The following is a 27,946-nucleotide window of genomic DNA, read 5'->3' on the forward strand; positions in this document are numbered from 1 at the left end:
AGAAGATCTAATAAAGTAAGGCAGCTTAATAAAAGAAACCTAAACCAGGAGACTATATATTTTTTTAACTTTGTTCTGAAACATTGTGCTTTTTTCCTGACTTTATTTTCCCGACTTTATTTTCCCCTCTGCATTGCTATGGGACCCCTTTCTCTTTGGCAACCCACGGTGTCCCCCGAGCCCTTGTGCCATGGCCCCAGTGCCAAGCGATGGGCACCATAAACTGACCTGCCTGGGCAGATGCAGCATCCCTGCTGCAGGACTATTCTTTTGTAAATAAAAAGAAAAACTTCCAATGTGGGAAAAAACCCCCAAAACTAAATGAAATCAATCCAGTCATTGCAGTGTTTTATTTTCACCAAATTTACAATATCATGTTGGGGGAGAAACAAGTGCAGGGAAGCTTTCACCCAACCTCAAACACCCAATCTCAATTACTTTACTCCCCACAATAATGCAGCGTCTGCCACGGCCATACATCTGGTGTCCTTTGGGGTCTTTAGAAAGAGAAACAGCTGCTGCTATAGCACCAAACCCCACCAGAGCCCACCAAACCCCACCAACCCCCACCAGACCCCACCAAACCCCACCAACTCACACCAACTCACACCAAACCCCACCAACCCCCACCAGACCTCACCAGACCCCACCAACCCCCACCAAACCCCACCAGACCCCACCAAACCCCACCAAACCCCACCAGACCCCATCAACTCCCACCAAACCCCACCAGACCCCACCAACTCCCACCAGACCCCACCAACCCCCACCAGACCCCACCAACTCCCACCAAACCCCACCAGACCCCACCAACCCCCACCAGACCCCACCAGACCCCACTGGGACGGCCCAGAGTACGGGGGGTGCCGCTTGCTCCTGGCACCAAATCCCAAGGAGCAGCTCCGAGCACACGTGTTCACAGCCCAGAACTAGGCGCTGCCTTTAAGCACTGCTTCTGCTTGAAGGGAAACCAATTGGGTTTGGTTTTGGTTGGTTTGGTTTTTTCCTGTGAATACTGATTATTCTTTTTTATTTCTTTTCTATATTTCTTTTCCAGGGATTGCTGTAGGAACCCCTCAAGTGACACAGGATTTTTCCACAATATGTTTTTAAGAGGGGAATTGAAAGCACGTGTCTGAAAGAACTTTTAGCACATTCATATATATATATAATTAACTTTAATACCCCATTCTCTTCTCAAATTCGACTGACATAAAGAGAGGCTCCCGAACTTCATATGGTGCCAGAACCCCAGGCAGATGTTGAGGCTGGAAAACATTTTCCTCCGTCCCAAAGACCCACATCTGGCACAACACGGCCCCAGCCAGCCCTGCTTCAGCCTCCGCCAAACACATCGCATCGCTCGAACTTTGGGGAAAGCCCATTCCTGAATTTCCCATGGCTACTTGATATTGATGTCTTTTAATTGCAGGCTAAATTCAATCATCCATCATCAGCTTGAAGGGCTGCTTCCAGGGAAGAAATACGCTGCTAAGACACAATTGGGCAATATCACGATGGGAATTATCAGGATGGAAATGGTTTATCCAGGAGGAATTGCCAGGGAGCTAAAGCAGCTCAGAGGATGCAGGGGGGGTTGCAGAGGATTCAGGTTTGGGTTAGTTTGGGCAGAAGCTGAAGTTTTGGTTGTTGATTAAAATGCTCAAACTCTCCGCAAAAGGAAGTCTCTGCCTCTCTGATTTTTTTCTTTCCTAATGCATGACCGAAAAGTGTCAAAATAGTTAGTGGGGGTCTCCACCGTCCCCTTCACTGCTGGGCTCGGCCCCGCAGATGCTTTGGCTGATGAAATGATGCTGCCCAGCTTCACATCCCAGATTTTATCACGTGCCAGGGTAAAAACCCTGGGAGGCAGCGCTGGGCTGCTGGGTGCTCAGCATCGACTTTCAGTCTTTCCGAATTGCATCACCCTTGATTTTTACCGTATGAAATAAAGGAGAGTGGTGACAGCTAACTGACAGCATCCGCTACAGACAGACAACATCCTGTGAAAGGGATTTTTGAGGCCACAGATCTTTGTCACACACACTGTCCTTCAAGCTGCTCCTCTGCAGAGCAGGCTGGAGCCAGGTCCTACTCCGGGCTGGGACAGAGCTTTGCTAAGCCACATGTCAGAGCAGATGGTCTGACCATGCCTCAGTTTCCCCATATAACATATATTTATAGCAACACTGTCCTGGAAAAGCACTTTTAACATTGCATGGAGCTATGTGGGCACCCGATGGCCATGGGAGAGGGCAAGAAACGGGTGCTGGGGGCTCATGGATGGGGAGCCGGGAGCATCCCCCTAAAAATCAATGTTCTTGAAGTCAATGGAGCAGCGGTAGCGACCGTCGAGGAACCTGGAGCATATGAAGTTGGGCAAACACGGGCAGGTGTGGTGCTGGCGCTTCCCAAAGAAAGGGACCTGCAGAGAGACACAGCAGAAATGAGGGTGTCAGGGCTTTGCCACAACCATAAAATCATCAAATGGGATCAAAGCCCTGAGATTCATCTCTGGCTCTTCTCAGAGGTTTAATAGGGATATGCCTGAAATTAATTTTTGATCCCTCTGAAGCCCTCCGCTCCTTCCTTGTTTGAGCAGACGGCGCAGCGTCATTAAATCTTGCTCCCAGTATGCAAAATCAATATGGGAGCACGGAGCAGGACGCTCCCCCCCGAGGTCGGGATGCTGCCGCTAAATCCTCACGGATAAGGGATTGCAGCAGCATCACACTTTGGGCTAATCCCAGTGCGCTGGGGTTCCTTACTGAACAGAAATCACGGCGCTGGGGCAGCTCTGTGGCATTAACTTGGCTTCTCCTCGCTTGGCAGAGCATTTACGACTCAATTTGCAGCAGCGCAGCGTGTGCTTTTCTTTTAAATGAATGGGGCAGGCGGCTCGGTCCCAGCTCTGGGTCAAGGTCCACAGCACCCATAGGGCATCCCAAGGATTTAGGGTGGCATGGATAGTCAGGGGGTTGCTCAAAATACTTTAGAGGATAAACCAGCTGCACCACACCAGCTCAGGGACCACCACGACACTGCTCGGAGCCTCATCCCAAATCCACCCCAGCCCCTCTCCGCACTGATCCCCTTCTCCATCCCACAGCTTTACCGGAGGAGCCCGGAGCTCGGTGCCCTAGTTCCCCCATCCCAGCCCCACTGGGCATCCCCACACCGGTACCTTGTGACTGAAGGGGTGGCACTCATCCCCCTCCTGCCCCAGGGGGGTGCACATCCGCAGCCCCCGCAGCCAGAGGCTGACGGCGCAGCAGGTCCCGCTGCTGCACTGCAGGTCCCGCTCGCAGGCCTGGGGAGGGGGATGATGGTGGGTTAGTGGGATCCGCATGGGAAAGCATCACTACCCCTCTTCCCACGCCAAGCTGCTGGCTGTAACCCTTTAACGGGGATTTAAGGGAGAAGGGTTTGTTGGTTTGTTGTTCCCAGCTCTCCCATTTTGGGTTAGGTCGGGGAGGTTTTGGGGCAGTGCACGGGTTGGATTGGGGGTGACAGGGTTTGCAGGGTGAAGGAGGAAATCCGTCGTGCACACAGTGATGGGAGGGACAGGAAAATTTTGCAGCTGCCCAACTTAAAAGTAGCATTGGTGCCAAGTCAGAGCAGCAGCATTCGGATCCTCCATCGTGCACATGCATCGCCCACCTGAGCCTGTAAAATCTGCTAAATAATGCAAATGCCCAATGCTTTTGTTGTTGTTAGTAGGCAGCAGACTAATGCCAACAACTCGGCCTCTCCATGTAAAATGGAAAACGGTCACCTCCCCTCAGCCCCCTCAGGATGGGGAAACTGAGGCACGGATGCAAACCCTGCACCAGCTCACCACCACACCTGGAAGTCCATGCGGATGATGAGAAGAGGTCATTTCCCCCCCCCCAGGCTGTGCTAGCCATCACTAGAGGAGCTCAGCGCACACCCGACCCATTTTTCTGACATTGGGTTGGCAGCACAAGAAGCACCGATGGGGCTCACCCAACCCCCCCTGGGGTGACCCCCTCCTTAGGGCACCTCCAGGCATCCTGCAAGCCAGCAGACCCCTAAATATGGACCTATCCCTGTGGCCACCAGTGTATTTAAAAGCCACTACGTAAGGTTCTGCAGCACTGACGGGGCTGAGCTCCTTGTTCCCCAGAGATGGAGAGGAAAAAGGACCAAATTCCCTCCCTGGCCCAAGCGCTGAGCCTTGAGTCTCCCTCCCACGATCTCCCAGCCACAAGCACATCGCTTGTAATTTCCAACTGGGGCAAAACCACGAGGGCAGTGGATAGAGCAGGGAAATCTTGGGGTGCAGGTCTCTTGCAGGGTGGCAATAAGGGGACTTTGCAGAGTCTTCCCTTTCCTGAAAGGAACCTGATTCTCCCCCGGCATCCAAAGCACCCTCTAACACCCAAATACTGTTAAAAATCAGATATCAGCAACAACGGACCCTTGCCTGCAAACTCGGGGTGGGGGTGTGGGGGGGTGGTGTGCTGATGGAGGCTGCATGTAGAGGTTGGGGAGATCCAGCTAAAAAAAAAAATCACAGGCTTGAAAGAAGCAGGTCTGACTATACGGGGTGTCTGGGAAAAGAGGAGCCAAGAGCCAGCCGAAGTCAACCACAAACCTCCCATCGGCTGGGAAAAGCCAAGAGGCAGACAGGCAGCCGGGGTGCAAATGTGTTGTCTTGGTTTATAAACAGACTTTTCACTGCCAGGGGAAAAAGGGGAGGAGGGGGAATGGTCAGCCAAGCCTGGAGTGCTAAAACCAGCATCTTGACTCCTTAAGTGTCGCAAAGCCTGGATTCTGTCCCCAAAACTCACTGCTCCTCTTGCTTTTAGCATCAACCTCAGTCCAGCTCAGCACCAAGCTCTCGGACACACCAAGCCCCAAAAGCCCATTAGCACAGCAAGGTGAGCATCGTACCTCTCCTTTGCATCCCGACATTTCCCTCGTCTTTTAATAATTTCTCTTAACTTGGGAGTGAGAAAGACAATCTGGGATACTTGAGCCTTTGTCCCAGTTGGGAACATGCTCTGGGCAATGCCCACAAAGGTGTATTATTTTTTTCCCTGCTGGAAAACTTCCTAAACCCCCCATTTCCCTGCATGCCGGGTCTGACACGGTGCTGAGAAGCAGAAAGAGCAGCTCGCTAGAGCGACTTTACACTCACATGGGCTGGAGCTGGCAGAGGGAAAAACAAGTAAGACATTGGGGGGAAAAAAAAATCCCCAAAGCAACAGCGAAAGGCACTGATTCCTCCTTTATTTCCCAAAATAATAATAAAAATAAATAAATCCCCCAGGTTGGGGATGGGAGCGGCACTTACCCCGGTGATGACGGCGCAGGGGCAGGAGGTGATGAGCAGGAACACGCAGAGGGTTTGCAGCAGCCGGCCCATGGTGCCGGGGCAGGAGCCGTCTCCCTGTGCGCCAAGGTCTGCAGCAGCCCCGCGCCTCCCGTCCTATATAACCCCTTGCAGCTCCACCACCGTGGGCTTTTTTTCTTCCCCCTGATGATCTCAGAATAAGCAGATGAGACCTGAATCTCTAATGGCATAAAAGAAATATTAATAAACCACCGAGGAAAGGAAAAACCCCCACCTCTCCCACCTGCACCCATGTCCCAGGGTTATTTTTCAGCTAAGCCAACACAGCTGGATTTTCCAAGTACACCTCTACGTCCATATTTATCCCCGACAGGTGCACTTAAGAATGGAATTAAGAATTTGTGATTATTTAGCTAAAAGAAAACACAAGAATGAAGTTAGCCTGGTACTTCTCGGCTTGTAAGAGCGCAATGTGTAATAATGTGGCTCGGTGATAAATATCCTGTAGAAATAAAGACTCAGCTGCATTTATTTGTGAGAATAAAAGAAGGCAGAGAGGGAATAATGTCTTTTTCAGTAATGAGGGTGTGTTTGTATTTGAATTTAATGTGTAAATATGTTGATTTACGGTTTGAAGTATATCCCCTATATCTCAAATTGCATTTGCGGCATCTCCTGGGAGCACGAGGGAATAAGACCAGGGATTGCTGAAGTGGCTAAAAAGGCAAGAAAAGCTGGAATTATCTGCTTCTTTTTTAATGCGCACATCCTGGGAGGATGCAAGGGACAACAGCCCAACATGCTCGGGGAAAACACCCACCGCCCCCCACAGTCCCATCCATCGGGGAGAGCTGTGATGGCCCCACGGAGCTGGGGCTGTTCCTCACCCGCTGCCTCATCCCATGCTGCTCCTTTGGGAGTCCTGCAATACAAAAAAAATAAAAATAATAAAAAATTTAAACACCTATCCATGGCCAACACACGGTCCCGGGTTGCCATGGTCCAGCCTGGATTCGGCCGAGGGCCCCCAGGACCAAGCTCCTGGTGCCTGCAGCCGTGCCGGCCAGGGTCATGCAAGCGGAGACCGTGGCTAAGATCCTTTGCACAACAAGGGCAGGAAATAAAACTCCATTCCTCCCCCTAAAATAAAGCTGGGTTTGCAATTCTGACCCAGCAAGATGGATTTTTCCAGCCCTGGATTAGAAGGTACCATCCCCGTGGTATCAGGGGTCCTCACCAGCCCTATGAATTTTGTCCTTTCTGGCTTTTCCCACTGAGGAATAAACATCCTCGAGACTGATTTTGGGGCTGCCAAAATGTTGACAACCTGGTCTATGGGGACAAATTAGGGTCGGGGAGTGGCTGAGAGGCTCAGCTCCAGGGGGGGGAAACATGGCCCGAGGTGACAGGCTGTGATTTGAAACTGGGGTTTGATCAGAGCCCCGCAGTTTAATCGGGCTTTTCTGTTGAACTTCTTTTGTAGAGTAGCAGTCTGGTGCTAAATTGTCTATTGAATTAGTTAAAAATAGCCCAGGCATTTCCCTGCGTGGAAACCAGCACTTCTTTTGATGTGGCAGCTGTTCCGCTGCTTCACTAAAGTCTCCTCCACCTAGGCTTGAACTAATTAATCCCAACTCTCCCAAAAGTCTGCCCCCTCCTCCAGAAATCCTGCAGCCGGGAAGGGCTCGGGACTGGTTATTTTGGGGAGGTTTCCTTGAGAAGGTGCGGACGCGATGGGGAGGATGCAGTCCCCGGCCTCCGTACTGCATGTTTGTATTTTTGTCATGCATTGCTTCCTAGGGGTGGAGGGGAAAAAAAAAATATGCAAAAAAAGGCAATTTAAGTCCAAGCCATCCCAGCAGGGTGGGATGTGGTGGGGACACCCTGGACAGGCAGGATTGGGTGCTGCCCAAGAGAGCTCTTGGCTTGACCAAGGAGAAAGAAAAATAAAATAAAAAGATAAAAAATCCTGCTGCACTTCATTTCCCCCATCAATAACATTTTAATTTTCCGACCTGACAAGCCAAGATCTATCGCCAGGCGCATCGGGAACGGCTTCAGCCAGCACCTTATTAGCGTCGCCGAGCTTTGCGATGCACCCGCCATAAATTACCTCCTACTCTTCGCTGGCGGCGAGGCTCGTTTTTGGGGGGGTCCTTGCAGGAGAGCCAGGCTGAGCATCACTTTTAACACCTCTCTGCACTGTGGGAACGGGGTGGGGGTCCTGACCCCCCCCTCGGCACCGTATGCACCAGTCCAGCGTGGCCCTTCCTGCCGCAAATATTGGGCTGCTGCCCGTGCCCCCCTGTGCCCCCTGTCCCCCCTGCCCCCCATCCCCCGTGGCAGGAGGGTGTGCGCTATTAAAAAAAACCTCTTTAATTTCATTTTGCCATAAAACCCCTGAGCCGTGTGGTGGAAGGAAAACGCAAATAAACCACGCTCAGAGGTGTGAAGGTGGAGAAAAGCGGGGGGGGAACCCCAAGAACGGCAACTGTGCGGGAAAAAGATCGCGCGGGGAGGGCTGCGGGGGGGTGGGGGCAAGGGGGTGCGGGCAGCTAACCCCGACAAATTAGTGCGTGGATGAGCCTGCGGCGGGTGCGGCATTGCACGGAGCGCCGGGAGGCTCCCAGGGACGCGGGCAGGGGGGACGGGAGCGCTTGGGGGGAGTGCCCCGGGGTACCCCCGATGGAGCCGGGCGGGCGCCTTCGCGCACCGAGTCCTTTTGGCCCCGCGGAGCCGCCGTCGGCGCGGGTCACGTGGGTGACGCCGCTGCCAGGAGCGGCCGGGTAGGGCGGAAGCGGGGGGCGCGCGCAGCCCGGCGGCATGGAGGGGACGCTGGAGCAGCACCTGGAGGACACGTACGGGCCGGGGGGCACGCGGGGGACGGGGGCAGGGCTGGCCGGGCCGCACCGGGGCCGGGGGGCGAGCTGGGCCTAGGCCGGCCCGAGGCCCGGCGGGGGCGTGCGGGGCCGCCCCGGCGCTGACCGCCGCTCTCTCCCCCCGCAGCATGAAGAGCCCGGCCGTGGTGGGCGTCCTGTGCACCGACTCGCAGGGGCTCAACCTGGGCTGTAAGTAACCGAGCACCGCCGGGGGCACCGGGCTCAGCCCAGGCCCTGTAAGGACCGCGGGGGGCACCGGGCCCGGCCCCGCTGGAGCCCTCCCAGCGAGGGGGCACCGGGCCCGGCCCTCCTGCAGCCTTCCTCCCCCACCTGCTTCGGTGGGGTCCCCAGGGTCCCTCTGGCGCTCTCCTGCACCAAGGTGCTCCGCTTCCCCCGCGCACGGGAGAATAACCGGAGCCGGCGCTTCCTGCCAGTTAAATTCAGGCTCTTCAGCGGCTTGAGGGTCACATTTAGGGGAGAAGCTGCGTCAGCCCCCAGGGGAGGCAAACGGGCCTGGGCAGGAGCAGCCCCCCTTGGCCCCGGGGAGGGGAGGCTGCTTCACGTGAAGCCCCGTCCCAACACGCGTGACTTCGGCCAACATCTCCCCCGTCTCGCAGGCCGAGGAACCCTCTCAGATGAGCACGCTGGCGTCATCTCTGTCCTCGCCCAGCAGGCAGCCAAGCTCACCTCCGATCCCACCGATACGCCTGTGGTGTGCCTGGAGTCAGACAGCGGGTGAGCTCCCGGCCCGGGGGTGCCCCTTCTCCCCTCTGTTTGCCTTTTGCCCGCCCCCCCCCCCCCCCAGCCCTGGGGCCCTCCCTGGAGTCAGATCCCTAGAATAGCTCTCCTCATCTTGAGCTAAATGGGCAGCTGTGGAGGAAGCTCCATCTCTGAAGCCGTGGGGGGAAGGTAGTCACTGTCATAGGCACATGACTTCATTAAATTGATAGGAATGCAGGGAGCAGGAACTGTAAAAGCAGTAGGAAACCTTTCAGAGGGTGGTGGTTACTGCAGTGCTATACTTCTTCCACACCTGGGATCCCCATGGATAACGAAGCCCATGCTCTAGCCCAGCAGCATGGTAGGCAAAGACTTCTCCAGCACCGTTTGTGGGAGTAGGCAGAAGAGATGCAGTCACCGAGAGGTCTAGCGCAGAGCTGGGGGTTGCTGCAGCCACTGAATGATTCCCCGCCTGTCCAGTTTCCCACCCACATCACCTCCTCCTTGTTGCATCTGGCTTCTTAGCTGCCTCAGCACTTTTTTTTTTTAGGAATATCATGATCCAGAAGCACGACAGCATCACTGTAGCAGTGCACAAGCTGGCATCCTGACCCTCGGGAACCTGCGCACCGCTCCGCTCCCCCCTCTGACCCAGCTCCATCCTCACTGGACAACCACTCTCCTCTGCTGCTCCAGCACAGAACGTGCTTGGAGTACCAACCCTGGGCCAAAGGCCCTCCCTCTCCACTTAACCGCTCCTGTATAGCTATCGGGGTCTCCAACTCACATTACAGCACTTGTGCTGCTGAGGATGAAGTGTGGGTCACTTGCCAAGCTTGTGTAATGATCAGATACTACGAGGTGTACGTGTGTGTGTGTGGCCTTATTTGTTGGAGAAATCAATAAATTACCTGCAAAAACACACCTTTGTGTCTCTGCTGCTGCTGTGAGAACCGTGGCCCGTTGCTTTGCCTTGTTTCCAAAGCCCAGTGAGGTAAATTCCCCCAATCCCTTCTCCACTAGCATTTCTCTAGAGAAAAGGAGCACTGCACAAAGACTTGAATTAATGGAGGCTCCTCCACTGGAAAAGGAGTTTCTCCTAGGAAATGTAGGGAAAGGAACTAGGAAGTTCCTGTAGTTAAATGTTCTGTGCGAGAGTCGCTTGCTATGCCTTGGATCGAAGTTTAAACCTAAACGTGCTGGCCCTGCCTGTTCCCTGCGTGAACTGTAAATGGATGTTGACAATATCGTCACAAATCCAGGCCTCCCTCCTCACGGATCCGAGCGTTTGAAATGGTGCAGGGAACAATTGTACGGAAAGGCTTTTCCCTTGAAACGCTGCTCAAATGCTTCTGATGTGTAAGGGAGTAAAAAGGAGCTGGCCTGCATCTGTCCATGTGTAAAGCGAAAGGCAAGCTTCGCAGCAGAGCTTGAGCTAACAAATTGGGCTGGCTCAGAAATAAAATGACATCTGTGCTTCTTTGATTTTACTACTAGGAGCAGCTCCGCTTGTCAGCGACAGTAGCAGTCTCGCAGTTGTTGCTGTGCATGAAACAGGCGGTAGGGACGAGTCTGCCCTGCGCGGCTGGGCTCTGTGCACCCCTCGGGGTGGGTGTTAATGCTGCGTAACCCCCCGGCCTTGGCAGCAGGAGCTGGCGCGTCCGAGCTGTGTGGTGGTGTTGGAGGGTCCCTGTTCTCTGCTCTCTGACAGCCCACAGGGCCAGGAGCAGCTCCAGCTGGAGCATTTCCTCCCAGATACCCGACAGCTCCCAGTACAGATGCTGCGCACCAGATGCTGCTGCTGCCACCTTCCTCCCACTTGCCAAGCCCCCCCGTCCTTCGAGCCCTTAAACCTTACTCATTGCAAAAACCATCCCACTTCAATAAAAGCTTAATGCACATATTAGAAGCGTTACTATAGGGAAAGCTCCTCCATAGGCTCTGATCTATCTGAGGCTCTCCCAGGAAGATGGAGCCTTGCCTTCTCTGCCAAGGGAGGGGAACAGAGATCAGTATCACGATCCCACAATTTTATCTGACCTCAGCAACGCTGATTGGGGTGACAGGTCAGCCAAAACGGGGGGAGGAAGCGCGAGGGCTGTGTTTACCCAGGAGTTCGTGTGTATTTACAACAGAGCCACGGAGCCAACTCGATTCCCAGCTCTGCTCAAGGGCTGCAGCAGCACAGCTGCTCTGCTCCAGCTGCCGAACATCTTAGCTGGAAAACCTAAACCTTTCCAGACTATCCCCTCCTAAATGACACAATTTCCCGGGCCAAGGGCTGCGCACCGGAGGCAGGGCAGGCAGGGACCAGGGCTCTGCTCCCCTGCAGCCGTCAGGAGCCCCAGGGTTCGCTGCAGTCCACCATTGCCACCTCCTGCTCCGCTCGATGTCTGGCAAGATCCAGGGCTTTGCCTGGAGCTATAGCCCTCACAGGCTTCCCCTCCTTTTCCTCCCAGCAGGATTTCTGCTCCAAGCCCACGGGTTTCCTGCTCCCAGCTGGGGAAGGGGAGGGACTCCTGGACTGGGGGCCCCCAAGCCGCGCTCTGCCTCCAGGGAGGAGGAGGAGGAGGAGGAGGACGGGCTCCGTCCACACAGCCCCAGTGCTTGCTGGGCTCCATGTCCCACTTCGGGCCTCGTCAGGAAGGATGGGCACCGTCGTCCTCCTCGGAGGTGAATGAAGGACGGGACTTTGGGGTGCCAAGTCAGGAAGGGGGGATTTAGTCTCTGGAGCAAATGAAGAGACAATTCCTCTTCGCAATCGACTGTTTCGGGGAGGATTTTCCAGCATGCAGCAGCAAGGCGGTAAGGAAAAGTTTCAGGTTCATCAGCCCCGACTGCTCTAGGATCCTGCTGCTCGCTCGAGCAGGATCCTGCCGCTGCCAGAGGTGTGGGATGGGCGAGAGGATGGAAGGGAGGTGAGCAGGGAAGGACGGGGAAGGGAGAGCTTCCCACAAGAGCTCACCCATGGATACAGATAGACGGTGACCCCCCCGACTTCTGACACAAACCAACCAAACTATCTGCTCTACGGCGGCAGTAAGGTGCTCGTCACTTAAAATCCCTTAAAGCTTAAGTAGTTACAGTAATTTGGTGGGAAAGAGAAAGGATATTAAACTGTTTGCAGGCAGCGATAACGTGCAACTTCACATCTGTTGGCAAAAAGGTTGATAAAACTTCGCCCACCCTCAAAAGCTGTTGCAAGCCGAATGCAAAATACCGGCGCCTACCTCATGAACAGCAAAGCAGCAAAAGGGTTCAAAGGCAGCTGATGCTTTCATGGGAACAGGTTTTTGAATTGAAACAGCAATGGAGAGAGGTGTTCATGTGTCCTGAAATTCTCATTTCCAGGAGAAAGGAAAGAGGAAGAGCCGGAGGCTCTGGCAGCAGGGAAGAACCCAGGTGCTGAAGCTGCGGACGGAGGGTGGGCATGGGGAGTGGTGTTCCACTTCTTCCTGGTAAGCAGAGAACAAAATCACCCAAACCCTGCTGGGGCTGGGAGAAAGACTCGAGTCTCACTCACACAGAGCTGAGGGCAGGACAGGCTGATCTCACCCAGCTAAGGGCAAAAATCAGCGTTACTTTGCTACACCGAGTGCCATCACCCATTTCACCAGGGGCTGAGCAGACACACACACCCCTTCCCCCATGAAATGCCACCTCATCTCAGGGATGTCAACAAGGGTGCCCAACCTGCGGCCCAGGGCCAAAAGGCAGCTCGCAATGAGAAGATGACTTTTCCCTACTCACACGCACCATCGCTGGGGTGCCAAACCCCAAAGGGGTGTCTGTACCTTCGGTAAGGACGAGATCCCACCTTGGGGCAGCAGGGGGTCAGAGCTGAGACGGGTCCAAGGGACCGACCGCAGGAGTGGCGCAGGGTGTGGGCAGCACACGCACTTGGTTACTCTCTCCCGGGAGGACCGAGCATCTCCACACCACCTAAAGGCACTAACTCTCCATGCCACAGGCTTTGATACCACACACCATCTTCATCAGGGATGAAGACAATTCCGTTCCCCAGCTAGGAAGCACAGGAACGCTTTCCCCACTTCCACTCCAGCCAAAGGAACTCGCTGCCGATCATTAACCACCTGCTGCCAGGGAGGAGGGAGGGAGTTAAAATTAAGGACACAAACTGTCCTTTGCTCCCGTGGCAGGGCAAGCCTGCGAAACCGCTCCGGCTCATGCCCATCCCTGTGCAACACCTCATCAACTCCTAGTGATCTTTGAGCACTCAGACCCATTTAGATTATTTTTTAGTATTTAAAAAATAACTTACAGAGAAAAAAAACCAAACAACCTACAAGAGTCAGGCTCTAGTGTTATATTGTTCCTTTTCTTTGGAAAAGCCAGTTTGCACAGAAGGTTTTTTGAGGGTCTGTTAATAAATGGCAGCATAGCCACCACTGGTCCACCCTGCTGATATTCCCCAACACAGGCTACTCCAGTTAACATGACCCAGATTGTTTCTCCCCAAACACAACAAATTATCCACGCAAGAAAAGCAGAAGGAAAAGCGCTCTCACCTCCATCTGCTTCTAATGCAGGTCAACGTACTCGTGATGGGGATGCTCAAGACCTTCGGGATTTTCTTTGTGGCGTTCCAAGAGGAGGTGGGGGGCTCCTCCGAGCAAGTCAGCTGGATCGGCTCCATCATGTCCTCCCTGCGCTTTTTAGGAGGTAAGCTGGCGTCCGTAAGGATGAGGACGGCACTTCAACCTCAAGCCCATTTCTTGCGATAGAAGGGGCACCACAGATCCTCTGTGGATCCCATCTCCATCCCAGACTGCTGCAAGCCGGACACGGCTGGTACCCACATGTATCTTAGCAGGAGAGGATCCAAGGATGGGGATCATGATGCCTCCCTGTAGCAGCTTTATCACGTGCATTCCGAGCAAAGCCTCACCAATATTATTGCCTCTGAGCAAACCAGTTGCTGAATAATTCACAGCGTGCATTAGGGAGCAAGCTCGGGACATCTGGAAGTTTGGGCTTTGATTCCTTCTCCTGTCCCCCGAGCTCCCAGGGTACAGGGCAAGGTCTCTCGGCCACTCTCTGGAATATTAACCCTTCCTGAATTTCTTGTCACCCCCTCCCCCCTCCTAGGGTGGCACACAGGCCACTGGCCAGGGCACCAGACACAACGACCCACTAACAAGTCCCCAAGCCCTTCAAAGCCTCGTTTGCCATCTTCAGCCTGAGACCTCTCCCTCCTTTCCCTTCCAGCCCCGCTCGTGGCCGTGGTCTGCAGGAGGCTGGGTGAGCGGCCGACCTCCATCATCGGGGCCGGCTTGGTTGGGGGGGGCTGCCTGCTCAGCACCCAGGCCACCAGCGTCCCCTTCCTCTGCGTCTCCATGGGACTCCTCCTGGGTGAGCAGCCTGCGACTCGCAGCCAGGCAGAGATTTCCCTGTGCTCCCTTCATGGTAAACCAGGCAGTTCCTTTAATAGGAAACCATCCCCAGCTCCCTTCCATGAGGTGGTATGTGAAACCCCAATGTTTCATGCTCAGGAGCATAAAATACCAGTGTCAACATGCTAGACCCAACTAACCTTGTTTTTTTCTCTGGACCCGACATATGTGGTGAATCCTGGCCTTTTAAAATCCCTTATGAGAAGTGCACAGCCTTAAACCCCCCAGATATTAAATTCCACTCATGAAATCTTGTTCTCCACTGACTGCAAGAGCAAAAATCCCCCCACTTTCAGCCCATGAACCCTGCAGAGTACCTCTGCTATGGGGACAACAAGCTTGGGATGGCATGACTTTGAATCCCTAAGGCTCACAATAAAAAGCAATCACTTTTTGGGCACAAATACCTTATTTCTCCCTTTCCCGCAGGTATGGGGTTCGCCTGCCTTTACCAGGCAGCTGCGGTGATGATGGCCAAGCGCTGCAGGACACGGTTGGCTTTCTCCAACGCCATCGCCCGCTCTGGGATGGGGCTGACGTTTCTAATAGCACCGTTCACTCAACTTCTCATTGATTTTTACGGCTGGCAAGGTGAGTGCATCTCCCGTTTATTCAAATTCATCAGCATTAAGAGGGCGTTCAAGAATACCCAGGCAGGATAAGGGGCTCTTTTTAAAAATTAAAATTGGATGCACCGAGGAACAGCTCTGCCTCTTCTAAGACAGTTTGGGGATGTCTTGTTAATGATTAAGCACTTAATCAGTCATTAAAGTTAAGTCAGAGTCAAAACAGAGACCTCAGAAACCAAAACTGAAAATCCCTACTTTTACTACACTTTTCCAGCCATCTTGAAGGTCCATCACGTGTAATGGACTTGTAATGAGGGAAAACAAAACCAACTCCCAAATTCCAGAGGTAGCTCTGGATTTGCTGCGTGCATCCCAGGGAAAGGGACTTCCAGCTAGTAAAACAGGAATAAAAGCTCCTGTAAGATACCTCCTCCTTACAGCAGAGCTTTCTCCATGTTCAATGCAAACCGCACCCTGATCTGGAAAGATCATTTCCTACTGCTCCTCCTTTCCCACGCCAAAAAAACCCCAAAACCAACTAACCAACCAACCAACCCCATCTTCTGTCTTCCCTCAGGTACTCTCCTAATTTTTGGAGGCATCATGTTAAACCTGGTGCCTTCCAGCATGCTGCTGCAACCCAGCTGCACCCAGCCGCCTCAGCACCCCTCTGCTACAAGTCGAGGCCATGGGTCCTTAATGGCAAAGCAGGATTCAGAAACCCTCGATGGATGCTCAGACGAAAGCGCTCGCAGGGAAATACAGCTTCGCAGCACGCAGGACCTTCCCACCACGGAGGGAGTCGTGATGCTCCATGGCAGAGATGTCTCTGGTCCGGTAAATACGCCGGCTTTGGAAGGGTTTGAGAAACCCCCCATGGACAGCTGCTCGCCAGAAATAGCCACCGAGGCCAAGAGGAGCTTCAAATCCCTCCCACCGACTGAAAAGGAAAACTCAGAGCCTCTCCTCGACTTCTCTCCACTGAAGGATCCTGTCTTCTGCATTTTCACCTGGTCTTTTTTGTTCAGCCACTTGGCCTACTTCGTGCCCATCTTCCACCTGGTAGCAAGAGCCAGGACGCTGGGCATAAGCAGCATGGATGCCTCTTACCTCATTTCCGTGGCTGGTAGGCAAAAGAATCCTTTAAACCCATTTACAATTACAATGATGCCAAAATAGGAAAGAAAAGCAACACAAATCTTGCCGAGAAATAGTCTCAAACATGTCCTAGAATAAATCTTCGTGAAAGAGGTTTCGCTCACAGCCCTTACCCCTCTTCTGTATATATAGCATTGCCTTCTGTCCCTGTACAAAGGCGCTCTCACATGGTGGGTGGTTCTCTCAACCCAAGTTAGATGATCCCCCATCCTCGCTGCAGCAAGCAAACACAAGTTTCCAGTTACATAGGTGCTATCTGTCCTCCTAAAGCCTTCCCATCAGGGCCCCGGCTTTGCTTAAACCCACAAGCCACAGAAATCCAGAGTCACCTGGCATTCACAGACCTCCAGTCTGACCCAGGAATGTGCACAGAGAGAGAAAAATTCAGTATCGGGGGGGAAAAAAAGCACCCATTAACTTGGATCTAGCCATGTGGATTTGGCATATTCACCTCCAAGGGAAAAAAACAAAACACAAAACCAAAAAAACAAGCCAACCCCCAGCCCATAAAAATAACAACATGCCTGATTATAAGCAGGGATTAACACTAAAGTTGCATCAGATTAAGAAAGCAGCTGCAATCTCAGTCATCATAAAATATTTTATTGTACAAAAATAAATTTTACTTCTACACTGCCGTACAATATTTAGAAATGATGTACACTGTCAAGGAATCTTGAAGGAGAGCACAGGAATTAATCTGACATTTTGAATTAAGAGTAGGAGGGACACAATGGACAGCAAGATATTAGCTGGCAGTGAGCAATCCTCTGATCTTTAGCACCTAAAAACATATTGAGAAATGTAAAATCCAAGTATCAAAAGTTTACTGAGCCTTTAAAAGAAAATGCTGGTCTTCTGTTCTTTAAAAAAAATTAAAATCTCATAAGCATATTTCTTCTTAACGTTCTGCTTTTTCTCTATCTTGAAGAAGATCGAACAGCAAGCTTATCTTTCCAATTTTTACTGAAGGGCATTTCAGAGTTTTCTGCTGAGCGCAGACCCCTTAATTGAATTTTACAGACCACTTTAGTGCGCCCACAGGCACTTGGCAATAGCAGGCACCAAGGTAAAGGAAAAAAAAAAAAAGCATGAATTTTACAACAGCCTAAAAACACCTTCCTGTAACTTCCCGGCATTTCAGCCCTTTGTGGCCACATTTTTACAGTGAGCGGCTGGTGGAATCGGGCTGCGTTTCAGGGAATGCAATGCAAAATAGCAAAAAAAAAAAAAAAAAATTTAAAATAAAGCTTTCTTTGAGGCTGCAGTGAACTCCTCTTCCCCCCAGGCATCACGGAGATGGTCAGCCAGCTGCTCTCAGGCTGGGTTGCCGACCAGAACTGGACCAAGAAGTATCACTACCATGTGGCTTACCTCGTCCTCGCCGGCATCACCAACCTGCTCTGTCCTCTGGCCACCACCTTCCCGTCGCTCATGACCTACGCAGTGGCCTTTGCCGTTTTCTGCGGTGGGTTCATGGCTCTGGTCCTCCCTGTGCTGGTGAGTAGGAGATTTCATTAAAAACAAATAATAAAAACGCAGTATGTGGCATTTCCAACAGTAGTAGTATCCGAAAACCCTTTCCTAAAGCTGAACTACCCTGGGCTGCTGCAGACCAGCACGAGAGGGTTCTTCCCTCCAGCCTTCCCAGTCCGAGCCACTGGGGAGCCCCAACTCTCCACTCCAACCCACTTACTGGTATCCACAGCCCCGATGCAGCAGAAACACTGGCAGTTTATTGCTGATTTTTAATGAGCTTGCCCTGCTAATTGCCTTCCACGTCCTCCTTTCTGAAGGAGACTGCTCCAGGTCGTGGGAAATTAACGGATTCATCCTGGTCCCCGTCTCACTAACGCTCAGGGTTGGGCATATCTGCTCCCGATCCCAGAATCATCTCCAACACGCACAGACCAGACAGGGCAGGATCCAGATAGGGAGGCATCATTATGATTTGGTGTTTCTTTCTGGGAAGAAATTCAGAGTTTAAAACACCTTCCTCAAAGGCATAGTGGCGTTACCGGTTTCAGGAGATGCTCAAGCAGCTGGAAGGCAGAAAGCATCTCGCATCCCAGTAATTTCCATGCTGGCCTTAAGGAGGCGAGCGGATTCCAGGCTCGATCAGACCTACAGGTGCAAAGTCCTTTCAAAACTGCAGCTGAAAAGGAAACTCCCCAGAAAAAACTCCATAAATCTCTTGCGCATTCACGTGAACTCAATCAATAATTATCCATTTTGGTTTACAAACAGGTTGATCTAGTGGGTGTGCAAAAACTCCACAGCTACTTGGGGTTTGCTGCTTTCTTTGCTGGGATAGCAGCCATCGGTGGACCTCCCCTAGCAGGTAATTCTAATTCTAATGTTGCATATAATATCTACCCACCGCAGACAGCCAGGGATAAAAACATGCTGCTGGTTCGCTCTCCTATCCATATGCATCTAAGGGTGGTTTTTCTGTCCAAGTGAGGGGGAAGAAAAAAAAGCCAACCATATTTCAGAAATATATCTTTATACACAGGCAATATTTTGCTCGTGGATTTGCAAAACCCAACTAGTGGTTTGGAAAAAACCACGTGGAAAAAAGGTGGCTAAGCCCCCCCACCCCGCCCATTTTAACCCTGACCACAGCAGAAGAGGAACGACCACGTTACCATGGATTTTACCCCCAATGGGACATTATAACACTGACCTTGGAACAGAGGGACTGGAGGGGAGATGAGGAGAGGAAGGTAATGCAAGGACGGGCTCAGCAGCAGTCCCACCATGCAGAGGCACTGAAACCTAAGGAGAAGTCTCGGTAATCTCTTGTTTTGAAGAAGATTACACAGCTCAGCCACAAGAGCTCCTGGGCCCAAAGATAAGGGGGATGAAAAGCCTTTCCTCTTCTCCCTCCGCCAGAAAACCAGGGCGGGTGTGAGTATCTGGCAGATTTCAAGTGCTTAGAAGCAAGTCTGCAGTCTCTGCTTACAAGAGAGGGACTTGTTCTCCTCCGAACATCTTGGCCAGGACAAAGCTCTTCCTTCCGTGCTGACCCTTTAACCATACCTCGCAGCTGGGAACAGGGTCTCGGCTTTTCCTAGGTCCTCAGGACGCAAGCGGACTAGAAAAAGCTGCAGGGTCAAATATCAGTGTGAACGATGTCCCATCACTCACCTAGCAAATGTACCCTGAATAAAACCTGGCAAGTCCTTCACTTATCGCTTCCTGCCCTCCTCACTCAGCTGCCCCGTGCCTGCAGAGGCACTTTGCTCGAAGCCGCCAAGGATTCAGGAAATACAAGCTCCGTGCAAAGTTTTAGCAACGCTGCTCTACCGCCAGCATGTGAAAAAAATCGATTTCCTTAATCAAAATTTTTAGGTTGGCAAAACTCTGTATATGGATGTAATTTCCAGCAACTAAAGCATTTCTTTGACAGTGTGCTTTACACTGTCACAGTGATACATAGCTTCCATCGGATAAGATCTCTTCTGCTGATACAAGATGTATGTCCACCAGAAAGCAATCCCTGTACAACCATCGCAGTAAATTCCCCGACGCAGTAACATCCAGTACGAAGAGAGCTAAATAATTTGGTGCTCTCTTATCCATGCATTGTACGTGCTAAGATAGCGGTTACGCTTTCATCCGCATCCAATATATTTGGGCTAACGGGAAACCTTTGGCTTTCGGAAAGTGCTAACCACTCACCATGTGAATGCTTCTGGATTTTGTAAAGCAAGCAGGTTTCCTGCAAAAAGCCGTCCACGAAAATCAGTCGTCTTAATACTGGTGGGATAAATAAAGGCCAAATAAAGCCAAGAAGCAAAAGCCTTGCTGATTTGTCTCACTGTAGGCAGAGTGAGAGGGAAACAGTTCAGAGTTCAGGATCTCGGTTTGTGATCCAAGATAAATTCTGCAATTTTCTCTTCCGATACAGCTGTATTAAGCGTGAAAAATGAATATGACCAGAAGCTACCGATTCATTTTAAGTGTCCAAAAGCATCTGCTCCTTGCAGAACACAGAACAGGATTTAAACCCTGGGGTTTAGGGCCTCTGAGTGCTGCTGACCTCCCTAAAACCTCCACTTTAGAATTTTATAAAACTCAAGTATTTTTAATGCAGTGAAACCCAAGGCATAACGAGAACTGCAAAGGTTAAAACCGCTTATTTTGTGTACTAGAACAAAGCCCATCACAATGCAATGAAAAGGTGACTGACTTGCAAATCTGTTGAAGCAAAAGCCCTTAAATCCGGAGGCAGACGGCCCGACCGAAAGCACAGGGTGAAAAGTTTGAAGGCTCCTTCCCTGCTCCTCGTCCGCCAGCTCTGCTGGATGCCTCTGCTGCGCTGAGAAAAAACCCAAACCAAAACAGAACAAACATTATTTTGGCACGCTGCAAGCAAACTAGGGAGAGAAGAGTATATTTTAGTTCCATAAACAGTACAAATCAGTGAGTCAAACTGCAAAAGAAATAAAACAAACCACGTAATCCAAAATTACAAAACTGATTCCAGCAACCAGCGCGCGAACTCCGGCCCCAGCAGAATCGCGTGGCGAAGGGGGACAGGATGGAGCCATTTGAAAGCTGTGCTGGCACCTGCGTTTAGATGCTCTCATCAAAATTTTCCCTGCATCTTCACACTAGATATTGCTACTCAGGACATCAGGGATAAACAAAATTTCTGATTACGGATCGGCCTGACCACAGCCCGCAGCACGAGTATGTCTAGCTTGGACCACTCAGGTGGCAGGGATTTTCTGGCATTGCTTACAAAACTGCTGCTTTGCTGAAGTTTGCACACCACCAGCTTCTAATTCAGCTTTCTGCAGCAGGAATTATTTATTTTCTGGGTGGGGAGTGGGGGCACGTACACTGTACGGGCTTGGAAAGGCTGGGGGGCGATGCGGCGGAAGGCAGTCGGTGTGCTGGCAACAAAGAAGCAATGCTGGTGTTTCAGCACCAAGTAGAGCTTATAGAAAAAAAACCCCAAAATTTTCAAAAAATATCCTGAAGGATATTTAAAAAAATAATTAAAATAAATCAGAGCTCCACAACTGGAACACTCAGTCCTGTACATCTTACAGATGACTGCATTAGCATCCCTTCTACTCTCCAAATCCCACAGACCTTCAGATGGCAAAACCAGATCCCACCTTTGTGAATAAACCATTCTGCCAAAACATGAGGGTCACGGGAGAGCCACCCATGTCACCATGTCCAGCACCATGGGATCCTCCTTTCAGCTGCGCCGCAGCTCACACGATATCCCTGAGAAAAAAACCCGAACCAGAGCTGAAAGTTCCCCCGAGAAAGGCAGGAGCCAACAGAAACTGAAACTGGGGTAGAGCAAAGCAGCCTGCAGCCTTTCCTCTGTTCTATAAAACCTTCCCGCAGCCGTGGAAATCTACGGCAAGGAAAATGTTGGCACCCCTGGTTTGTCACAGATCCCCAAATTTTACCAGCACCATTTTCTTCCCTACTCAGAGCCGTGGCACTCGCAGATAACAGCGGCGGCAACGCTCCGGGGACTAAATTATTTCCCTTCCTAACCAGAGCTGGTTTTAAGAATCCCAAATTTGGGCCAGATCTGACGTTTGTATAAATCACGCGAGTCCCCGGATGTCACTGGAGGAATCGCCTTTTACACCAGCAGCAGATCCGGCTGAGCTGCTAACCCGACTCGGTCATCCAACCATCCCAGGCCAGCTCTAGGAGCATGTTAAGGGTTTTATTATGTGCAGCAGCAACTCTCATCCCTTTGGATATTTTAGATTCAAAGGGAGGAATTATCCACCTTTAAAAGGATTGTCTGCACATGAGATGATGTGCCGTAACTAAGCAAAACGCTTTGAGGCCATTTTAAAAGGTGACCTGCCCCCTCACAGATTCCTGAGTCTTTATGGAATTGAGTTTTTCCTTTTAAGTGCTCGCAAAACTACTTTTAAGCAAGTTCACTTCAAGCTCCTGGCCTGGGATCTCTCATATTAGACAGGTTGCATTAAATTGGGGCTGCTCACAAGAAGGCAAGGCTGGAGAACCTGGAGTTTGCAGCCCAGATGTTGCAAACACCAACACATGCAAGTCATCTCATTAGTCCGACAGGATCTTCCATCTGCTGCAGCAGCTACTTTTGGCCCATTTAAACAGGGGAGAGGGGAAAGTCAGGGATTAAATTCAATCAAATTAAAATCCACATCCACTACCAGGATCAGGAAAAGTTAGCTCCAGGAAGAATGACCTACAAGTTTGCTGGTTATCCCAATGGCAATAGTGCTAAGTGTCCATATAAATGCTGCAGGCACACAAAGAGTTAAGATAATTTAAAGAAAATATCTGAGGAATTCTTAAATGACAACACACATCCTTTGCTTGCCGCCCACCTCCCAAAATGATTTTTTTTTTTTCAGTGAGAAAAATCCAACAGCTTTAATAACAATCTTTTCTCCTGCAGGGTGGCTGTATGACTACACACAGACATATGTCTGCTCTTTCCTCTTCGCTGGAGCCTGTGCTCTCATCTCACCTATTTCTTTCTTCTTTGAGCCTTCGGCCCAGAAACGGAAGCTAAAAAAAGCCAACCCGAACAACGGCCCCACGCTCGGCTGAAGTGATTCTGCGGTGGGGATTTTAAAGGATGGTCTTTGATCACAGCCACGATGGGAAAGCGATCGCCGGCACAGACCTTCTGCACCGGGAAATATAAACAGCAGCAAAAATGAAAATAGGAATTTTTTTAGATGACAGATTCAGTTTGTATATCTAGATGTTTCTCCTGCACATGTGATTAAAGCCATCTAAGAAACACATAGTGCAAAGCATTATTTGATGGGAACAAAACAAGGTCCACAGCCCGGATGGACATGGGCTTCACCTTGACTTTGCTCCTGAGCCGTGTCTCTCCGTATCTCAGACTTCCTCCCGTGTGCAGTCCGACAGCTCGGTGTCGGAGCCGCAGAGCCGCCCCCCCCAGCTTTCCCAACCACCGCGAGAGAGCAAAGCTGACTCACCTCTCGGGATGAGGCAGCCAAGGACCTCAAAAGTGCCAAAGCACAGCAGGAGATTTCAGCTTATTCTATTCAGATATGAATAATTAGCCCCAGGGAGGGATGCGAGGACAGTAACGGTACAGAGATACACGGATTAAACTTCCATGAGGACATGGAGAACAGCTGTTCCACAAAAACCTCTGTTTCCTCGAGAAGGGTGCTGCCCCACGGCCGCTCATTCTCCCAGGCACGGTGATGTTTGCCACAGTACAGAGGACCTGCAAGCAAACCCAATTCTACTTAAAGCCAGTACAGCACACAAAGATCGTACCCATCTCCCAGAGACTCCGCTCCCCTTCTCCCCACCCTCCCCACCCATCATCCAGTGACTCCCGGGGACTCGATGAACACACGAAAGCAGCTTCCAGAGCTGGGCAGCAACGCTGAACCTGTATTCAACCAGCATCCTACAGATTTAATTTGGATGGGCAAGATGTAACACAGCTGCTTTGACTTTTTTTTCAGGTAGTGAGGCTGCAATTTTTTTTGCATTATCACCAGTTATTTAAAATTATGATGTGGGTCTGGGATGTCATAAGGGTTTTACATGGCAACCATCCCAGCCACTGGAATGATCCTTTTTTTTGCTCCCCCCCCTTTTTTTTTTTAAATATTAAACCAACAAGAGAGTTGTTTCCTCCACAGAAACGCTCCTTTCAACTGCCAAATGGGTTATTTCAAGCACAAAACTAAGCGGTCCATATTTAATAAAGAGCTACAGAACATTACAGCGGTATTAAGGAGCTAAAACATTGCCACAGGCAAGAAAGTTCCCTCGCAGATAACGGGGCAAATTCAGCAGTTACACAATGCCAAAGAAACTAGGCATGCTTAAAGGAGGGGAAGAATTTAGCCTTGCATTTGCAGTAGATGGGGAATATTAGTGCTACAAAGCGGTTAATTTTTCACACGCTGAGTCACAGCTTCTCCTAACTCCATTTGCAGGCAGCAAGCACTTCAGAAATTGTCCTTTTACACCCGAACCACAGCATCAAACCCAGCACGGGATTCGGTTGTACCAGTTAAGGTACGAGAGGATCTCCAGTGGGTCATTTTCCAAGCAACCAGGGTTTAAGGATAAAACTATTTAAGAAGCATTTAAGGCACTGGGAGTTGAAAATGGGCAAGCAGGTACCTCATAATTCGGCTCAAGCCAGTCCCACACTGAGCCTTCAGCTGAGACCGTCTGGAGCAGGGATGAAGCTTTCCTTGCAAATTTGAGTCTTCAGCTCTTACAACATTACAGTTCATCACTCTCAGCCTGAACAAATTAAAGACAAATTAAAGGGCTGCTTTGCTGCTGTTATAGGAACTATTAGGAACACTTGGCTTCAGCTTTTCCAACCCAAAAGCTTCAAAAAAAATCCTCTTATCCTGCATCTCTCCAACACTATTTGAGCTCCGTAGTGCTTTTCGCTGTTAAGCGTGAGACCCAGCGACCAAAGCAACGCAGGGACGAAGAAGAGCCAACACACCGCATCCTTGCCCCGCTGCTCCCGCCCCACACGATTTATAGCACTTATCCTCGTGCTCCAATCTCTTCCTCTGCCCGTAAATAAAGGCACTCTGCTCAACACTGTCCTCCTCTCAGCGCAAGCCCTGCCACATTTTCTCCTCTTTTGCCACCAAGAAACAATTTGCAGCAGGGTGCGGTGTCCACACCTCCCATCCCATCTGCTCCAACAAATGGGCTCCCTTCAAACCCTCCAGGTTTTTAAGGAGGAGAGTCCTCCCCTGTCCTCTCCAGAGTATCACGTGCCACCGATTCCTTCCCCATATTTAGAAAAACGGGTCTCCCCGGTGCTTGCACCCTCTCTTTCCTCCCGCAAAGGAGCAAACAGCTCATTTCCCACAGCATCTTACCCCACAGATGGGCACCACCAGCCTTTATTTGCCCCAAAAATAACTCTGCAGAGGCCAATCGCCTCTCTAGCCCCGCTCGCCTCTTATCTATGAAAGAGGTTGAGGCAAACAGTCCCCATAATAAGCCAGTCCTCCCAGCTGCCCTGCACAGTCCTACCGTCAGCCTGGGGGCGGGAGAAGAGTCTTCGAGCCTTTGTCTTTGTAACCGAGCAGGCTGGGGATAACCGCCGGTGGTCAGACACACTTCTCTCCTCTCATACCTTTCGCTGAAAAGGCAAGCACAGAACAGATGTTTCAGTTCTCCCCACAGCTCTGAAAACGAGCACCATTCATTTACTTGCAAAATACACGCAACACACACATTAGAGAAACAAACAGCAGCGACGATGGGAACATCTGCCCGGAGGAAGATTTTTCCATCCCCTTGAAGTCATCTTGCAAATAACTTCATAAAGCCAGTTTTGCATAGTAAAGAGCATCACGGGTTGTTTGGATAAATGCAAAAGCAGGGTTTGCTGGGACCCAAACGAGTTTAAAAGCTGTAATCTCTCAGGCTGACCAGCAAATCCCCGTCTTGCTTGCTCCTTTACTCAACCGCACAATCCAGGTTAGAGCAAAGGAGCAGCAGTGGCTTAGAATCATCTTCTGCATGGAAAGCACTTTGTGTAAATGTGGTGCCCTCCCCAGCCCTCCCTCCCGGCCCGGGGAGAGCGGCAGCCCCGCAGCACAGGACTGGAGTCCCTCGTGCTTTCCAACCCGCCTGCACCTCTCGAGAATCATCTCTGCCCTGGCTCTGTATTAGAAAGAAATTGCTAACAACCTCCAAGATCTTTTCAAAGCAATCATTTAACTTGCAATAAAGAAATAAAGAAAAACCCAAACAAAAAACCACCCAACCTGTAAAATTAACAGCAATCTCAGCACTCTGCCTCGAGCCACTCAGCAGAACATTTTCCTGCCTCGAGCTCATCTTTCGCACGCGTGATGCCTGGGATGCTAGGGCAGACCGTGCCGCGCTTGCATCTTGATGAGAAATCTTATTTGGGAGCACTTTACCAAAGATTCCTCAGTTTGAAAAACTTCCTAAAATTCACGCCAGGAAGACAGTGCAGAGAAACCGAATGCTAAACATCTCTCCAGAAGATACAGCAACAAAGGTTGCTGGCAAAGCCTCCGAGTGACGAGAGGCTTTTACAAGAAGCCCAAGGAGCCAGGCTCCGATTTTCACTGTACCCCAACAGAAACCTGGTGCAACACCCCTAAATGCCTTCAAACAAACCCCTACTTTTTTTGAGAAAGTTTCCTGATGGACAAGGGACTGCGAGCCTGATTCCTGATTAATTTTAGCACTGCAAGATTAAGAAAAGGAGAAGAAAGCATGGATTTGGCTTCTCCAACAAGACATCACAGCACTCGCTGCTGCAGGTAAAGATTAGTTACTCCTGACAAGGAGTAACTAACAGCAAGTTACGACTTGGCTGCAAGGCTACCGTCCTTCCTGGGAATTCGGGGGGGGGGGGGGGGGGGGGGGAAATGCTTTTCTGTCATTATTCAATGATTTATTCTGCATACATATATACATATTCTGCATATACACCCCTGCAAGGCAGCTCCGGAGACAGAGCTCTAGGCAAAAAAAAGGGAACGAGCAGCAGCACAAGAGCACGGGGACGTCGCTGCCGTACAGCCCTGCCCAGAAGAGCCAGGTCACCCTCCATCGCCCGTTGGGACCCGCTTCCAGCACCCATGCCAGGTATTTTGGCAGGACTGATTTACGGGGTGGGCACCTGCCGGATCTTAATCCCCGCTTTAACTGATTTTACATAAGCCAGGATAAAAAGCTGCTAAGGCTCAGCTCAGATATATAAAAGCTACGGAAGTCAGTGTAATCGGAGACTGCATCGAGAAGGGTGCTGCACAGAGTCCTTAACTCACGCTGGAATTATTTTATATTATTATTTTATACAGTCATTGTACACCTCTGAGGGCTCTGGCTATCAGCTGCAGGTTCCCCTTCCTCGGTCTGTATTTGTGAAAACCTGCTCTGGGTCATTGAAAATCAGGGCAGAGATTTTAAAACATGGATTTAGCCATTCCTCAGTACACAAAATAAGCCTCCCCACCTCATGCTCTCCATCAACAGTCTCTCTTCTTGATAAAAAAAAATAATCTACTAGTAACCAAGGCCAGGACTTTCCCGCTGCTCCTCTCAGATGCCGACGACTGACCAACCCAGGCGCTAAACACAGAGAAAGTTGATCCTGAGGTTTATTGCATAATCGGCAACAATCCTTATCTCGCTGTAAAACTCCCTCCAAGGGCTGGGCTGGAATCGCTTCTGCCGTCCCCGCGACGTGCACGAGCTCTGGGTGAGCTCGCAGAGCCGACCGGGAACCACTCAGAGACCGGAGACCAGGGTGAGGGTCAAGAAGCGTTGGGTTTACCCCATCCCCGGGATCTCACGTTGACCCTCCCTTGGCACCTTGGCTGCTTTACGCACAAACCCACTGCAGGACTCTCACCAACGGCGACACTGCAGGAAACCCCGGCTTTGCAGGACGCTCATTAACCACGGGGTTGCGGGGGAGATAATCTACATAATTCCGATTTTAAAGGAGAACGAGAAGCTTTTTCGCAGCTGCAGCAGGCACAGGCCTGGTTTGTGGGTGACACAACACACCCCAAATGAGGTGCTCCACCTACCAATGCTCCTGAGGTTTCTGCTTTTACCTTAAGCCGCAGGAAGAAAGAAAAAAGCAATTTAAAATAGTTGGGTAAGGATATGACAACACGGCCTTCCAGCAACAGGAAACAAGGCTGTTCTTCCTTCACCCGCTTGTTTGGCAGATACCGTGTGCGGTTTCGGCTGTTTACTTGCCCTTACACACGCTGATAACAGGAACACTCGGGTGGTTTTTCTTTTTTTTTTTTTTTTTTGGTGCTTGTTTCCCTCCCTGCCTGGAACACGTCCTGCAGCTGCGTTCGCGACGCAGAGTGT

General features: G+C 50.9%; 3 protein-coding genes and 1 long non-coding RNA gene across 9 annotated transcripts; 2 read left to right on the forward strand and 2 right to left on the reverse strand.

Moving 5' to 3' along the window:
* Positions 1-1,022: 1,022 nt before the first annotated feature.
* PROK1 (prokineticin 1) lies at positions 1,023-12,944 on the reverse strand. 3 transcript variants are annotated; one of them, XM_075775587.1, is made up of 6 exons: positions 12,714-12,944; positions 12,150-12,374; positions 6,141-6,242; positions 5,321-5,503; positions 3,185-3,310; positions 1,023-2,425 (listed from the first exon to the last, which is right to left on the reverse strand). In XM_075775587.1, exons 4-6 carry the CDS (start codon positions 5,390-5,392, stop codon positions 2,306-2,308), a joined length of 318 nt encoding a protein of 105 aa, XP_075631702.1. In that variant the 5' UTR covers positions 5,393-5,503; positions 6,141-6,242; positions 12,150-12,374; positions 12,714-12,944; the 3' UTR covers positions 1,023-2,305. The 3 variants fall into 3 exon arrangements, with proteins under 3 accessions (XP_075631702.1, XP_075631701.1, XP_010304884.1); XM_075775586.1 differs by having other exon boundaries at positions 5,321-5,540; XM_010306582.2 differs by lacking the exons at positions 12,150-12,374; positions 12,714-12,944 and having other exon boundaries at positions 6,208-6,226.
* Positions 8,031-9,841, forward strand: LAMTOR5 (late endosomal/lysosomal adaptor, MAPK and MTOR activator 5). The gene is made up of 4 exons (XM_075775916.1): positions 8,031-8,178; positions 8,327-8,388; positions 8,817-8,934; positions 9,470-9,841. Exons 1-4 carry the CDS (start codon positions 8,144-8,146, stop codon positions 9,528-9,530), a joined length of 276 nt encoding a protein of 91 aa, XP_075632031.1. The 5' UTR covers positions 8,031-8,143; the 3' UTR covers positions 9,531-9,841.
* On the forward strand, positions 11,330-24,656 carry SLC16A4 (solute carrier family 16 member 4). 4 transcript variants are annotated; one of them, XM_010308894.2, is made up of 9 exons: positions 11,331-11,724; positions 12,271-12,377; positions 13,470-13,602; positions 14,149-14,292; positions 14,763-14,924; positions 15,480-16,028; positions 17,349-17,560; positions 18,308-18,401; positions 22,491-24,656. In XM_010308894.2, the coding sequence occupies exons 1-9, from the start codon at positions 11,709-11,711 to the stop codon at positions 22,643-22,645; spliced, it is 1,572 nt and encodes a 523-aa protein (XP_010307196.2). In that variant the 5' UTR covers positions 11,331-11,708; the 3' UTR covers positions 22,646-24,656. The 4 variants fall into 4 exon arrangements, with proteins under 4 accessions (XP_075631700.1, XP_075631698.1, XP_010307196.2 ...); XM_075775585.1 differs by lacking the exon at positions 14,149-14,292 and having other exon boundaries at positions 11,330-11,724; XM_075775583.1 differs by lacking the exon at positions 12,271-12,377 and having other exon boundaries at positions 11,330-11,724.
* On the reverse strand, positions 22,432-27,925 carry LOC142605160 (uncharacterized). Its single transcript, XR_012838892.1, has 3 exons — positions 27,652-27,925; positions 25,106-25,214; positions 22,432-23,303 (listed from the first exon to the last, which is right to left on the reverse strand). It is a non-coding gene; the product is annotated as an uncharacterized LOC142605160 (long non-coding RNA).
* Between the last annotated feature and the right edge of the window lie 21 nt (positions 27,926-27,946).

The sequence above is a fragment of the Balearica regulorum genome, chromosome 25, assembly GCF_011004875.1.
Source record: "Balearica regulorum gibbericeps isolate bBalReg1 chromosome 25, bBalReg1.pri, whole genome shotgun sequence".
Taxonomy (NCBI): domain Eukaryota; kingdom Metazoa; phylum Chordata; class Aves; order Gruiformes; family Gruidae; genus Balearica; species Balearica regulorum.